Genomic DNA, 15,928 nt, shown 5'->3' with positions numbered 1-15,928 from the left:
TATATGGATCTTGTATTCACTAGAATTATTCAACCCAAGTCTCACCCGCGCCAGCACATTATCCAGATATTATATCCCAATGGTCATCCAGGCCAAAGCTTCAGTGAGCCTCATGCGGTACAAAGAGACCGTAGTCTGCAATGTACGCCAACACCAAACAGAATCCATCATCTATCATCAATGAAGGGCAGCAATTTCCCCTTCCCGTGGAACATTATTGGTCTCATATGTCTCTCAGGATGTGACTTCGCCTTGCTGTTCGGTGTCTTCGTAATAGGGCAAGTCAAAGAAAGGCTGTTCCGTTGACTTTCGAACCGAGTCGTCCTTGAATGGAAGAGATGGCATGCCCGCTTCAGGTGACGAACCGTAAGAGTATTCTTCAGTGAGGGAATCCAACTGCAGTTCGATGGTTCGTGACCATGCTTGTTTTTCGCAGATGGCATATATCATAATTACACTGTAGAACCTATGAGCAAAGGGCAAAGCTTTAGTCCCGAAGGCAAACTCACGCAAAAATAACAGCGCATGCCAAGCAGCGCTGAGCCCTTCGGGTGGGCCATCCTGCTACTGATTGTTCCCTTTGGAGCATGGCGGGTAATAGTAAAAAGGAAGCCTCTTATATGAAACCGAGAGAATGTAAATTAGAGGGCTAGCTGAAGTGAAATATATTCTCGGTATCTATAATTGTTTTAAAGAGAGAAATGAATGTGATTACAACGAAAGGAACGAGTGTATATCGAGACTTGCCAGAAGCGCCGGAGCTTTGGAGAGACAAGCAGGGCTAGGCTTTACTTATCAAGGATGTGGATGCATGTTCATCGGATCAGCCTAGATGACTTGAGATGATCTCTCTGTTGACCATTGGAACATCAACTGTATCGAAAGACTGTGCACCGACTTAGCGAGGCGCTGAAACACGAGGCGTCGTGGCCTCACGGCTGAAGGAGGCTTGGATTCAGAAGTGAGACGAAGAAGGTGGGGGCAGTTTGCTAGGCACTACTCCGGAATAGGGCAGGTCTTACGGAGCAGTGTTCACTTAGAGGTCGAAAGCTGGTAAGATAGGACGAGCCGCTAGTGGTGGAATTTGGGACAGGCAAGTAATAAAGTGTTGTGTCGTGGGATGGGATGCGAGAGGATGAAATGCGGGATGCTACTGTCCCGGCTCAAATGATCCAAGAAATAGTCCGTTACGGAGGTACAATACAGTATGCTATTTTACCTTTTCCCCCAACAAATAAACTCCGGCATCATATACAGTAATCCTTTCACTCTCCTAACCGCCTCATTCACCATTACCATTTATCCCTTCTTGAGCCCGAATCATCCTCTGCCGTACGTGCCAGTGACCCCTCATCACATATGCGGAGGCCTGGCGGGCACACGCACCTCCGCATGAGGCCGAACACTGCCGGAATAAACAGCACTATCGATCCATCACACATCAAAGTGGTAGTGGTAGTGTCCGTATGGATCATTGGAGTGAGGATCTTCCTCTGTAGGTTCCAATGGACTGGGATGCCAAAGAACTGGAGACGTTCATATATCAAATGGGACGTGACGGCACTAGAATGTCTTCTGTGGTGTTCATACTACTAATAGAGTAGTCGGAAAATCTACGAGTAATGTCGAGCTTATATGTAAATTATAATTCGGCTCAAAATGTTACAAGTGCGCCGAAACTGTTACCTCAGCATATCCAGCCTCATACCCTGCTCCTAGTCCGCAACACAGGTACATTATATGAGGACTAAGTCGATCCTCATGATCGCGAGTAAGCGCGCACGACTATAACGAGGAAGCTGACAAGCGGAATTCGCCAAATTATGGTTTTGTCAACCGAATGTCTCACTTCTTCGACCTTGAGCCCATTATTATACAATATTCCTCCCTACCTAGGTAGAATACCATATCCGCAAAGTCCACCCGCCACGCAGGCGTGTCCGCAACCCTAGACCTTCGAGGCCAGAAGCCCGAAACCGAGCGAATACTGATGTCACTGGAGCAACTGGGTTGCCTGTCTCGCGATGGATGATTTAACTTGGGAGGCTTGAAGTATGGGGTTACGTTCTCAAGGTTTCCTGTTGTATATCCATATGAGCATTGGCACTACATCAGGAGTTACAACTTACTCTTCAATCATCTGGGGGTCCGTTACGGAGAATACGCGGTCCATATGGAAAATTGCTTCGATATACATATGGAGCAGTTGGGTGGACAGGTAGGTAAGTTGCTGGGGTCTCCGCCGCGGGAGCAATAACACCGGATGTGGTAAGATTCCCGATCTGTTGATAATCCCAATACTCGTCGTCGAATCGGAATCCTTCAAGCTGCTCGAGGAAGCTTTTGAAGTATGAGAACCACGATTCTTCGCAGGGAGAGGTCAGCAACTCCCCCAAGGTGATGGCGAATTGCAGAACGCGTTTGAGACAAACGCGGATCATAGACATATCGTGAGGCTCGTTCAGAACAGGACTACGGACGACGGTCTTGAAGGCCATGCAGGCTCCTGTGACATCATCCAAAGCACTCCAGATCATCGACTGGCCCATTTCACTTTTATATGGAAGTGAAGCTTCCTTCAATTCGGAGGTTTTTAGACATTGCACTTTATATGCCGCCATCCTCAAAGCTGTCGCTACAGTGGTACACAGGTTCTCTAGAAAGAACTGGTATTCTGCATGGTCAAGGACCCAGTCGACGTTGTTGGTATTCCAGGTTTGTATCTCAGATACAGTCAAGCATTTGTTGAGCTGTTCTTCGAACTGTTGTTTTGACCAATCCGCGATTCGCAAAGCGTCGAGCCTGGGGTCTGATTCCCTCAATTTCATTGAAGAGAGTAAATTGAGAACGTTCGTCAAAGATGCCATCGTAGATCAGGTCCATAAGATGAATATCAAACTTATCCAGGAATCAACCGAGAATAAAATACTCGGATGACGGCTTTAACCGTGTAGAGCTGGGATGCTAATTGAAAAAAGCCGGTAAGTGAGTCAAATGCCAAGTTTTACCTGCCAAAGTGCATTTCAGCAAGGGGCGTGTCTTGTTTAATTGTTCTGTGGCTGCAGGGCATATTGAAGGCTCCCCTATTGGCGTGCATTTATAGAAAAGCGGTGAAGATTTTCTGACAAGGCTTACAAGAAGCGGGGTTGAGCCGAATCCTGGGGAATGGTAGTGATCACCGATTTTGGATAGTGGCCTAACTGCCAGTGACCTTTGGTGTTACAGCGTTAGTTAGCCACTGGGGTGACTTGTCAAATTCCTCCTGCGAAGGGCGCCTAGAATATGCCACATAATTACTTGCATGCAACCACAAGCCAGTTGGTGGGATTTTCTGTAAAGAGGCCTTTAGAAATGCTTCATCAAAAAGAATGCGAGTTCTCGGAATTTTATATGTCAGGAGTTGCTTACTCTTTATATGCGGCACCTGCATTAATCAGGAGCAGGCGGACAACTTGACCACGACCTCGGGATTGGAAATTGGAGTAGTGAGTCAGAGGAACACATAATGGTGTAGATATGCTACGTGAGGAGAAAGAGGAGGGGGAGGGGAAGAGGCAATTAATAATCGGCTTGACTGGACTGAGTCTTGCTGAAGTCTAGAAGTCGCGACTTATAGACCCCCTTAGCCATCCTCTAGCTTTGAACCGAACGCACCTCACACAGATATTAACTTCGAGTCCTTATGTACGTCTTGAGCATCTAGCTACAGCTCTAGGAGTAGTCCTGTAGCAAGAGACATACATCATGTTCTTCCGAGACATGTTCTCATGGTGCCTAAAAGGATAAGAAGTCATTGATTCTCATGCGGGAAGGAGTATAAATATCTTTATACTTCGTACCTGTCATCAAGCGTAGATCGGAATGGTAATTCCTGCGTTTGTTATAGGTACCTAGGTATATATTATATATGTATATATCGGGTTGTTGTTCCGAGAATGGCACGGGGGCGGCGGAAAGTGAGCTAAAGACACACCTCTATATTTCCTACGCTAAAACCTCAATATGGACAGCTTCGATTTTTGCGACTGCTCTGAACCCCAGCAATTCTTGCAGCCAGCCAGCCAGCTCAACGCTCTTCCTCTTCCCAGCCCTGCCAATATCTCTCTCCTCCTCGATGGCCTTCCTTCAATCCACCATGGCTCCATCTCAACAACCAGCTCCAGCTCTAGTTCCACCTCCAACACCAACAGCTCAACCGCCCGCATCCCCCGAATATCAGTCTTCTTTCTTCTCTCAGCGATCCAGACGTCAATTGGGCCTCTTTTTTGCAGGTGCGGGCTTCTTTGCCGTCACTACGGCCATAACCCGGAGATCAATTGTTCGGCGTTACAAGGCGACTATTCCTAAATTCTACCAGCCAAACAATCGACCAGGCTTCGAAGTCAATGGCGCAATGGAGGCATTCGAGGCCTTGAACATAGCTACCATAAATGTGCTCAGCTTTGGTATGATGGCTGGTGGAGGATTACTGTGGGCATTGGACATATCTTCGATAGATGATATGAGACGGAAGGTCCGGATAAACATGGGGGTTAATGCTAGTCCGGAGGACAGTGAAGCTGAGAAGGAGATCGAGGAGATGATTGCCTCAATTCTGGAAAGGAAAGAGTTTAAGCACTTGCTAGGGAAGGGGAAGGAAAAGGAAAGGGAGGAAGAGAAGGAGGAAAAAGAGAAGCAAGAGACAAAGGGCGAAGCAGACCAAAGATCATAAGATGGTGCCTGGCTCTGCTATAGTTCCGTCAACAACGACCAACGCGTCGGGCTCCCAGGACATCCTACATACATGTGCTATTTCTATAAAAACCCCCCACTCCGCTCACTTATCGGCCCTGGAGCGCATGGTAATCTTCGAAATCCGGAATTTGGGTTCGATCCATCCGCTCCACACTCGTACTGCCGAAAGGAGGTAGACTTGCATGAGTGGCTGAATCAACCACGAATCCAGTTTCAGGACATGTGATTTTAGTGTTGCTTTTGAGCAATTCTCAACACGTCCACCATGACATTGGCCATGTCTTTTTTTTGTGGTGGTCAATTACTCTAAACCTGGAAAGGCGTTGCCAGCCCCCTCTATAGAACAATCCATAGCCGCATCTTATTGGACATGTAAAATTATTTAGAAACATGGCACTCTTCAGCTCCATGCAAGGGCAAGCCGTTTTAATACCTGGACTCCCGCCTTTCTTGTCATATCCCATTCAAAGATGTGGATGGACACTGGTCCTACCAAGAAGACCCCAAACCCAAAGACATACTGTCTACAACCTCCCGCGAATACTGAATAATGTATTCAGCACGTCTCGAAATACCTAACTGCAAAGTGAAGGTCCGAAGCTATGTTCTGGTGCAGAACCCCTCAAGATGGAACGTAAAAGGAGAGAGAGTGATCGTTCAATCCCCGATTCAAAATCTCTCGACCACTCTCCAGGAAATCCCGGTCAAGCGCTATTTCCAAGACGAAGAGCAGAACTCCGTTTGCATGCTCGGGGTGCAAGACATTGAGGGAGATACGAATGATATCTACGAAGAATTACAAGTCAGCCGGGTAGGCTTACACTGTTACCAAAATGCTGTTCTCTTCTATACCTAGGACCCGGGGAGCTGGGAGCTGTTTCAGGAGCTTATATGCATGCTCCTGAGACAGCTCCTGAGGTTTTTCTCGGCTCTCACTGAACGTTTACCTTCTTTGTGCTAATTCGTTGGGATAGAGACCGTCGTGGATTAATGCCCATGGTGTAGCCTTGTGTCGGGGCCCTTCCAGCTATGGGTTTGAGTATGAACTCGGGGATCCTTTCTGGATCAACGTGGGACCAAACACGAACCATTACACCACGTCTGTGCCTGTAATCAATCTAAAAACACACAAAAGCGGCTCTATAGCCGTTGGTCATGTATGTTGGTATCCTCATGTCCAGGGTCCCGATGATGAACTATGGACTCTCGGGGGAGAGGTCCGAAATTTGAAGCTCCGTGGCTCTGGGAACTTCTCATACTGGTCGTGGGTGGTATGTCAAAAACTCGACGGCACTCTATCTACAACCAAGAGTGTCGAGATTCCTACCAAGCGCATCAATTTAGGAGACAGATGGAAACTCACAGCCCAGGAAGCTCGGTTTCTATACGACCAAAAGTATCAGTATATGGACGAACGTCTTCGGTGCCCACCTAAATGTGAGCTTCTCACTCCACCGGCCACTCCCCCGACGCAACGAGAAGATTCAGGCCCTCCCGCGAAGAAGGCTAAGTACGATCAAGTACAAACAGGCCGCACTCCATTTGCCGAGCCAGACGCAGCATTATGGGGAAGGATCTACAGCTGGGCAATGCAAAGACAAGGACAATTTAAAGTGCTAGGCTCGAGTCTGGTGCAATCTGCCTTGACAACGACCTCTGCTGTCCACGAATCAATGCCGCGAAGTTTCTCAATCACAGCCGTGGAAGATAGCAGTAGCGATTTCGATTGGAGCGACGACACATCGTCGATAGCAAGTGTGGAGATATCTGTATTGGACTATCGATCCGCCGAAGCGGAAGGCCAAAAATGGCTTTGTGCGTCAACTCTCATGGAAATGGGGCGAAGACCTGGATTCCCTTTAGGTGTGAAAACTTCTACGGGGCAACATGCACACCCAGAAACCTATCATATAGACACCACTATCTCTGGGCGCTACGATCATCTCTGCGATCTCAAAGACCCTGGATGTACCTACAGTTCTCAGTCTACATGTGCCCATTTTCATGTTCCGCCATCCAAATGCACATTTACTATCTCAACAGCTGAACCCTTGTCACCTCCCCACGAACACTGCATATCACGCCTTCGCCCTTTACCTGGTCAGGCTGGGCCATGTTTGTTGACAGAAAAGGTTGATAGGAAACACATATGCTGCGGTTGGGCGGACAAGGATAAGGATGATTGGCCGCAGGTTACAGGAGAAGAATATGACCGGGGGAAAATATTAGAAGCCGACAGATTCCACATCCGTATACACGACCGCAGTCGCTGGATCAATCGAAAGAACCAAGCTCTTCCATTTTCTTCGGACATCATCAAGGAACTGGGTTGTGATGGGGCTAGGCTTTTCTTCGCCGACTTGGAGAGGGGAGTGGTTGACGAAGAAGTGATGGGTGTTTATAATAAGTTTTTCATGGCTAACGTTGCGGAATCACGGATCAAAAGTGCCCATAGTTGACTGGAAAAATTTGAGCCGGTCAGGCGATGGAGTTTGGTCTGTTTTCGTGGAGGCGCTGGGAGCGTATACCTAGGTAGGGAGTGTATACCCAGCATTTTTACGTGTGTCAAGTCAGTATGGATGATCCGAGCATTTTAGTGAGCCCTTTGGTTAAATATTAGAGCGTACCTAGATAATATTACAATGATAATGAAAACATCTTTGATCCTGGCTAGGTCTAAAGCCTGTACGATTCATTTCAAGAACAACCGAGCCTGTTGTGTTTAATTTCGATGAGCTTAACGAAGTATCTTTATAATGGTTTATGGCAGCGGCGATGAATTTGAAATGGTCTCACGGGAAAAGTGAAGCCTCAGAGTAAAGCAATGCATTGTTGATAACATATTTCAACATTCTAGGGATATGATAGTCCATTTAAGCACACTCATAACTCATCCCTCATCGCGTACTAGACGGCAGAGGTCTTACCAAATCCAACACCGTTTCAACGCAACTGGGAAACTTTCAACAAGGCTCTTCCGCTCAAACTTGGATCTCGTGACTTACTGGATGCATTGTAACTGTGCTTGTGCTACGGGTAGTCAAGGAAGTAGTGGTAGTCCTGGGAAAATTAGCACGGGATACTCCTTACACTCAGACAAGATCCTCACGGTTCAGACGTAGAGACGAAACTCAATGTCCGTGTAATGGTAGTCGGCTTGCCCGATATCGTTATTGTGGTCGTCGAAGTGGTCGCAGAAGTCCCACTCTGTGAAAGAGCGGCGCCCAAAAGACCGGTTGTCAAAGGCCCACTTTCCGAAAGTGTCGAGGTAGAAGTGGTGCCGTTCGCTGACAAGCTTGTGTATCCAATTTCAGTTGTAAGTTCAAAGGCTCCCGTGGGAACTGTAATGCTTTGACTTGGGCCCAAAAGGAGCACAGCAGGCTGCAAATATAAGTATAGAGCTTCATAGGCGCTGGAGAGAAGAACTAACAGCAGTGAAGGATGTCGAAATTGACACCGTACTAGTTGATGTAACGGGCACGTTTTCGGTATGCACAACCCAAATTTCCTGTATTTCCTGACAAGATTCATTGTCGTTTTGGTCGAACTTGCAGATAAGCACTGCGATATTGGTGGGTGTGTTAGCCGCAAGAGATTGCCATGGGGCGATGAAATAGGAAACCACGCTCTGGACGAAAGTAGCTGCTGTTGGACTCTGCGATAGAGCTTGGCCAGCTACAAGAGCGGGAGGTATGGATGGAATGGCTGTTGCAGTTGCTAGAGAGTAGCTACTTTGTGTGGAAAATGTAACATTTTGGTTACAATCAGTAACTGTGACACTGGTAAACCAAGCGGACAATACAGTTGAGCAAAGAGACGTTGTGATATTCCCGAATACCGTGGAACAATTTGAAGAGGTATTGGACCCAGGAGTGTTGCAAACTTCATAGGCTGCTACCACAGAAGTGACGACCATGCTTTGGGACGTCAACGTAGGTGTGATAACTCTCGGACTAGGCACAGAGTAGGTGAAATTGTGATCTGGCTCAGATCCTTGGGTTTTGGGGATCATTTCTCCAGGACCTTTAGCAGCGCGATTTAGATGACCATTTGAGCGGCGAAACCATAAAGACTCTACAGGAAGGGCGCACAGCGTCCACAGAGTATAGAATGATAAAAATGAAGGAGAGACCATATTGATGTTGGCGAAGGTATGAAAAGTTGAGAGAAAAAGAGTGGGAGCTACAGCTGAGGGATAATAATCAGGAGAACACTATAAGGAAAGGGATACGCATTAAGACCTTGACGCGCTCTTCAACTCTGAAGATGGCAGGTTGAAGAATCCGGGGCGGGGCAGGGTAGGGCAGGCGTGGAATGCGGGTTGATGACGAGCGAACAATCCAAACCTTCTATCCACAGTATCGTGCACGTAGGACGCAGGGAGAATTGATGAATTACGAAGCCTCAAATTGGTTGTGTTGGCGGCGAAGGCGAACGAGAGAAAGGTTACAGTACCTCTTGGCTCCACTCGGTAAGGTGAGAGATGAGTGTTGTCACAACAACAGACAACAAACATTGAAAATACAAATCCAGTATAGGTATCGGTATCCTCTTCTCATGCTCCGCGCCCTAGGTAATTTTGCCCGAAACCTTTCCAAAGCAAAGCCTAATAACTTCCATTGCCATCATGGGTCCGAAGAAGCATTCCGCCGTCAAACCCAAGACCACAGCAGCCCCTGCACGTGAGCAGCCGCCACCAGACTGGCCACCTTTCAAGCCCCTCTTGCAAGCTTCAGACCTGTCTCTATCTACCGTAGTAGAATCTCAAATCTTCGTTGTAAAGAACTTCTGGACTGGGACGCTATGCAAAAATTATGTCTCATTTCTAAAAGGCTTGCCGCTCACCACAACGCCCGGCAAGCCAAAGAGGGGCGACGCCTTGCGTGTCAACGACCGATTCCAGGTGATGGACGAAGGATTTGCTAATAGGCTGTGGGTTGAGACTGGGCTGAGGGAGTTGGTTTGTGGCGGCGATGAAGATGTTGGGGGAGAGGATGTCATGAGTCCGGAGGAGAGGAAGGAGTTGTGGGGAGGGGAACCCTTGGGACTGAACCCGTCAATACGGATCTACAGATACACCAAGGGGCAATATTTCGATTGCCATTGTAAGTCTTCTCCCTCCTCGAATTATTAGTTTCTGACCGTTCTACTCAGATGACGAATCAAACGTATTAACCTTAAACACTAAACCTACGCCGATGCCAGCCAAAACCACGTGGACATTTCTATTATATCTAACATCACCCGCAACAGGCTGTCAAGGGGGCGAAACGGCCTTCTACCCTGACGACCTTCCGGGAAGGAAGTCGGCTATTGAGAAAGAGATTGTCGTTGGACTAGAGACCGGAATGGCGCTGTTACACAAGCATGGTAATGATTGTATGCTGGTGAGTATCTTGGTTCTTTGTTGTGCAAGTCAAGCTGATGGTTTCTTAGCATGAGGGAAGAGAAGTTACCGATGGTGAAAAGTGGGTTATCAGAACGGATCTTTGCGTAAAGAGGGAGAAGTCAAGGTTTGCAGATTGATTGATTCAGCTGCGTCGATAAAAGGGTATATCAGCAAACCCCACAAGTCAATATCATCCCTACCTGACCACTCAAGTGCCTGGGCGGAAGAACCTATGAGTTCCATTCCAATGTTCCCACTGGAGCTACAAGCACAGAGTGAATAGTGGGGGTATTCTCTCCCCAATCCCAATCCCAATTCCCGTAATAAGCCTCAATAAAAATTACTGGCGAGATGGCGTCGGATTCAAGACAACTGCATATTTATAAATTCATCAGGCCTCGTGCTAGCTTATCTCATCGCGCTATCTCCATCCAAGGGAGGCTGTTCAGTGATCCCTTCGATGGAAATTTCAGCTTTTATTCTCTAATATCTCTGATGGTGGTTGATTCGTCGATTCTCAAATGAATGCTTGGTGGACCATGGATTAAGCACCCAGGGAGGAACAAGTCACACATATGCAGAGCTGGCATAGAGAAACATGATGAGGGTTAAGCTCCACATAGTGATGATCATAATTAGGTTTTAGATGCGTGAGATGGGTATCCGGTGGTATGACTCGACAGAAATTGCTGAGACGTATTGTGGAATATGACGAGATTGACATGAGATGGCAGAACAGGCTTGAGTTTGTTGAAGTGGTGTTAATAGGAGGAAAAGTAGAGCGGAAGATGTTCGAAGAGACCGTGAAACGAACGGTGAACGACATGGGACATTTCGCCTTGTGTATACCTACAGCCTTTATCCCGACAGAATGGATGGTTCTGACATTGAAAAGGGGAAGTTGAAGAGTTCAGACATGATGTTCTTGACAATCTACGGGGCTGAAGCTTCTTGAGCGTTGCAGTTAGCGACTATTAACTTTTTGGGTAATAGACCCTACTCGCTTGAGCCTTGTGGTAATCTGATGCTTGAAGAATATGGATCGACAGCTGTGCGAAGATGTGGAGATATCTAGCTACAAAACATATAACGTCATTCACATAACTAGATGGAGCTGGAGCTCGCTTGGATATTCTAGTCATTTCATTGGAATATCCTTGATAAGACGCCCACCCCTCCTGTTTTTCCCATCCTCATCCGCCTGGGGGTTGGAGGCTGGGAGGTTGAAGAAGGAAGGGGAAGAAGCCCGATTAACCTAGCCTTCTTGCTTGGGCCAAAGGTTCCCATAGGTCCCCGGTACATTGAGTCTAGCCGCTGGCAGCGCGCTCATTCCCATCGACCTGCGCAAGATGCTGAGATAGATTCCTTGAAGTTGTTTTTGCCCAGACCACCCCGCATTTTCGAAGGCGCACGGTTCGTCCATGATGTAGGTGACGGGTTAGGCAAGCTTTTAAGACCTGAAGGCTTCACTCAATGGCGTCTGAATAGAAGTATAGTTGACATAGATAGTCTTCTCCGTGTCACCTTGGATGACTGACGGGTCCATGTCCTTTCTCACCCGGCCTGCTGGGTCGAATAACCGGCCCATGGGGACCTTGGGCCACTTCTTGCTCATCTGCTTTATCTCCATCAACTGGCACCCCGATAGCGCCATCTCGATTCGCTCTCCAAATGCCACCCTCTTTGCCACCAAATTCTTCCTTCTTCCATACCTCGACCTTCTCCTTGCATTCCTCCAAGGCTTCCTCGCCAGCTCTCCAAGCGGCCTGGCGATGAGGCGACGATACGGCAATTAGAATGCTCTCTTCCCCAATTGGCACTACACCCAGGCGGTGCATCATTGAAATGGCTGTAAGAGAATGCTTCTCTGTGACAGACTTGCATATTGCAAGCATGCTCTGGAGTGCACGTGGCTCATAGGAGGTGTATTGAAGCTCCTTGACTGGCTTTCCAGCAAAGTTATCGCGCGTGGTGCCTTGAGAGATTGTTAGCTCGTGCCGCACCTTACGATCATGTATGTTGCAGTACCAGCAAATAGCACGATGGCGCCAGCCTTGGGACTCCGGACTCTGTCCATCACGGATTTTGCATCTAGATGATCTTCAGTCAAAGCCACGAAGCAGGTGCTCTCACTTAGTTCTCCTGGCATGGTGGTGGACAGTGTAGATGTTAAATCTTTATTCAAAGAAGTAGCGGTAGAGGGCAAGGAGACGAAAACGGAAATCGTGAAATCGTTTTACTTGTACAATCGTCACTTTCTGCCGGGATTTCTTCGGCTCTTCCTCCCGTAGATGCGGCCGACCCGACGACACTTCAACCTCAAGTCAAGGCAAGGCAAGGCTCATGCTCTTTTGACATTTCTGTTCCTATGCCTACTCCTACTCCTACTTATTCACTACTTACTTCTCTCCAGATCTCATTCGCAGTGCATCCCACCCGATCGTACGCCCAAAATGAGTTATCACCGTCCCCCACGACCTCCCGCCTCTACCTCCCAAGACTCTAATAATATGTACGAGGATCCGCCTTACGAAGCCAACCAGCTGCAGTACGAGTATCACGATGCCTCCCCACAGGGCTACCGGAAGGGTAAACGATAGCGTGGATATGGAGCTTGGCTGAATATGTGCTGATACTGCATCTCTTAAGATAATACAAGAACGCCTCCTCGAGGGCCTGCTGGCGAAAGGATGAACGAGTCCGATCGCTATCAAAGAGATGAGCGCGATGGGAACGGCCATGGACGCGAACGTTCCAGGTCTCCCCGATGGGAAGGACGAGGACGGTACACCGACCGTGATAGAGAAGGTTATCGGTCTCCCCCGCGCAACAGGAGCCGGAGCCGTTCGCCATACTTTGGAGGACCACCGAATCGAAATGTGATTCTCGAAGGACTTCCCACAGACATGACACAGGAAGACGTTGGCCGCCCCACCCCCCCTTTTGCGGACTTCCTATCACCATTTCATCCTAAGTGTTTGTTGAGAAGAAATTGGAATTCTGGCTAAGCATAAGATTGGCCGCTTTGGCCGTTCTTTGGATATACAGATTTTGAATGAACTTCGACAAAGCTTTCGACTCGAAGGCCTAGAAGAAGTCAGATTGATTAAAGATAAGAGGACAGGTGAACATTATTCTCTTGTTGGATTGTTCTGTCTGACTGTGACTAGGAGTGTCTCGTCAATTTGCATTTGCGCAATTTGTCGGCATTCTAGAAGCCAGACGCTTTCTGGAACAATACTACCCGACAGTCGCCCTTTATGGCGCATATCCGAATCAAGCGACTAGTACACAGCCTGCACAAGTCAGAATAGCATTTAGCAGAGACGATCGAGACAAGTCGGGCAAAAGCGAAGATGACTGGAGGTGTGAAGTGGTACGATTTGGTACTTGAGAGTCGCCATATGAGGCTTACAATTTTAGTGTTATGCATCGAATTTTTCTACTCGAACATTATGCTACAGGTGTAATGCCCCAAGAACCCGTGAGTTACTCTCCGCATGGAAGTTAATTAGTTCTGAATAATTTAGGTGCGACGGCTCATGGCGTTTTTGTTGCACAGGGGAACATATCTTCGTTCTCTGGCTTTGCCGCTACTGGTGATAGCGATGCATCTCCTGACGGCACTGCATCTCAGTTTCTCCTACTACGCGGCTTGGAGCCTGGGGTTAATGAGGAGTTGCTGGCGAAAGGGGCTATTAAGCTTTACAAGACCAAGGCGACAACCACGACACCCCCTGGAGACGCCCCCGTAGCGAAAAAGACGAAAATTGCTTCCACGTCGAACGATTCCAGCGCGGGTGCTAAAGATGGATCGCTTCGTCGTGTTTTATTGGTTCGGGATAGGCAATCTAACGATAGTTGGAAATATGGCTTTGCAGAGTTCAACACCGTTGAAGATGCCCAAGCTGCCATGATGAAGTACAAAGCTTCTGAAAAGTTCACTATCTCATCTAAACCTGTCATGGTGTCATATATACATGCAGGGGTTTTTGTGCCGGTACTTCATCCACTAGGAGATGAATTCGCCAACTTCACTTTCAGCCCTCTTTCGAATGCTGCTGTCAAACTAATGTACTGGGACGAAGCTGCATACGCCAGTGAGTTTGTAATTGCTACGGCCGACCAATCAACTGTTTCGAAGAACAAAGAGACTGAACATGCAAAACTAGCTGCCGCAGCGGCCGGCGAAGGTCTTGTTGTCCCAGGCAAGGAAGGGGAACCGCGATCAAAGAAGCGGAAGGTCGAAAAGGACACAAAGGTCGTTGCGCCTCATCTCAAGTTCTGGACCAACAAACATGCCGAAATTCATGGAGGTCCCGCCAAGAACGAGGATGTCACATCTGATACCGCACAAATGGAGCCTGTGACGAAGGTAGAAGAGGAGGTAGCAGAGTCGCTGCCAGGCCAGACTTTTGCTGATCTGGAACGCAAGTGCTGTTTGCTTTGCTCGCGACAGTTCAGAACTGAACCCGAAGTAAATAAGCATGAACGAATCAGCCAGCTTCACCGGGATAATATGAAGGACGAGAAGCTAGTAGCAAAAGCCTTGGCTAAGATGAGAAAGTCGTCGGAATCGGTTTCTGAGAATTCGGCCTATCGCGATAGGGCTAAAGAAAGACGACAAGCTTTCAATCAACCAAAGCAGCCTGCTGCCCAACACAACCGACCGAAAGCTTCTGGCACATTAGCTACTAAGGAGGAGGAAGAGGCGCCAGTAACGTCAAAGGGTGCCGCTTTGCTGGGTAAGATGGGTTGGACTGCAGGAGAGGGTCTGGGTGCGCAGGGATCAGGAAGAACAGATGCTATAACTACAGAACTCTATGCGCAGGGCGTTGGTCTCGGAGCCCAGGGTGGAAAAGTCGGCGATGCGGTCGAGGAGGCCCATCGTCAGACGAAGGGAAGTTACGCGGATTTTCTGAATAAGACTAAAGATAAAGCGAAGGAAAGGTTCGACAGTCTGACCTGAGAAAATAATACCACCAACAATTATTGCAGTTGAAGATGTCCAAATGCTCTAGGTGACTGTCGTTACTTGCGTATCTTTTAATAGGGAGGATTAGTCATCACATATTATAGAGGCTCCTGCCTCTATATAAGACCTTCTAGTTGGAGGCATTTTAGCAAACAACTAATTTATGTCACGGTCCGCATTGGGCTTAGTCCCACAGATTCCAACCGGAAACATATTGATATATCTCTTGACTATATTACTAGCCCGCGCTAGCATTAGGCTAGCGCCGTCCTACATAGTCTTAGACTCACATAGGACGTTAATGAAATAAATAAATATATTGGAACTATATGCCTCCTAGGATTATTACCTCTAGAAGGACACATAGACCAGATAGGGACATAGTTAGGGAAGTGGGTTAAAGGGGTTATATTAGCTTAAGGAGGAAAGCTACTATAGAGGTAAAGATAAGGTCCTTATGCCTTATACGCGTCTGCTAGCGGCCGCGTCACCTGATACTATAAGGGCTATATTTCTAATACTCTCCTATAGCTCTTACTATAGCATCTTTTTTTATTTCCCTTCTTTCACTTTTCTAAATAAGAATAATAACTAACTACTAATCTATTATAACTCCTAGCTGCCCTAAGAATCCTCTAAATATAACTTGACTAAGGGGTTTTATAAAACCATCTATAGGTATCTCTAATATTAATAAGTATAAGACTTTTATCTTCTTCTTTTTAACTAGATCTTAGATATAGTAGTAGTATATATTAATATGCTTTAATTATTTATAAAGGTAGGAATTCTAGACTAGGGCTAGGGCGCCTTAGTTTATTTATTATTTA

The 15,928-nt window shown here is 47.4% G+C and overlaps 6 protein-coding genes across 6 annotated transcripts; 4 read left to right on the top strand and 2 right to left on the bottom strand.

Moving 5' to 3' along the window:
- Positions 1–234: 234 nt before the first annotated feature.
- LHYA1_G007876 (uncharacterized protein) lies at positions 235–589 on the bottom strand (the record flags this gene model as incomplete). The annotated part of the gene is made up of 2 exons (XM_031152801.1): positions 235–457; positions 510–589. The coding sequence occupies 2 exons, from the start codon at positions 587–589 to the stop codon at positions 235–237; spliced, it is 303 nt and encodes a 100-aa protein (XP_031001928.1).
- A 3,546-nt stretch (positions 590–4,135) lies between these two features.
- On the top strand, positions 4,136–4,711 carry LHYA1_G007875 (uncharacterized protein; the record flags this gene model as incomplete). Its single annotated transcript, XM_031152800.1, has 1 exon — positions 4,136–4,711. One exon carries the CDS (start codon positions 4,136–4,138, stop codon positions 4,709–4,711), a length of 576 nt encoding a protein of 191 aa, XP_031001927.1.
- Positions 4,712–5,284: 573 nt separating this feature from the next.
- LHYA1_G007874 (uncharacterized protein) lies at positions 5,285–7,193 on the top strand (the record flags this gene model as incomplete). Its single annotated transcript, XM_031152799.1, has 2 exons — positions 5,285–5,545; positions 5,709–7,193. The coding sequence occupies 2 exons, from the start codon at positions 5,285–5,287 to the stop codon at positions 7,191–7,193; spliced, it is 1,746 nt and encodes a 581-aa protein (XP_031001926.1).
- A 646-nt stretch (positions 7,194–7,839) lies between these two features.
- LHYA1_G007873 (uncharacterized protein) lies at positions 7,840–8,869 on the bottom strand (the record flags this gene model as incomplete). The annotated part of the gene is made up of 2 exons (XM_031152798.1): positions 7,840–8,115; positions 8,165–8,869. 2 exons carry the CDS (start codon positions 8,867–8,869, stop codon positions 7,840–7,842), a joined length of 981 nt encoding a protein of 326 aa, XP_031001925.1.
- A 492-nt stretch (positions 8,870–9,361) lies between these two features.
- On the top strand, positions 9,362–10,260 carry LHYA1_G007872 (uncharacterized protein; the record flags this gene model as incomplete). The annotated part of the gene is made up of 3 exons (XM_031152797.1): positions 9,362–9,839; positions 9,889–10,121; positions 10,171–10,260. 3 exons carry the CDS (start codon positions 9,362–9,364, stop codon positions 10,258–10,260), a joined length of 801 nt encoding a protein of 266 aa, XP_031001924.1.
- A 2,316-nt stretch (positions 10,261–12,576) lies between these two features.
- On the top strand, positions 12,577–15,092 carry LHYA1_G007871 (putative RNA-binding protein; the record flags this gene model as incomplete). The annotated part of the gene is made up of 6 exons (XM_031152796.1): positions 12,577–12,712; positions 12,773–13,044; positions 13,172–13,247; positions 13,294–13,499; positions 13,547–13,607; positions 13,654–15,092. 6 exons carry the CDS (start codon positions 12,577–12,579, stop codon positions 15,090–15,092), a joined length of 2,190 nt encoding a protein of 729 aa, XP_031001923.1.
- Positions 15,093–15,928: the final 836 nt, after the last annotated feature.

Source organism: Lachnellula hyalina (genome assembly GCF_007821495.1).
Source record: "Lachnellula hyalina strain CBS 185.66 chromosome Unknown contig00201, whole genome shotgun sequence".
Lineage (NCBI taxonomy): Eukaryota > Fungi > Ascomycota > Leotiomycetes > Helotiales > Lachnaceae > Lachnellula > Lachnellula hyalina.
The sequence above is the reverse complement of the archived record's forward strand: the minus strand, read 5'-3'. Positions and strand labels throughout refer to the sequence as shown.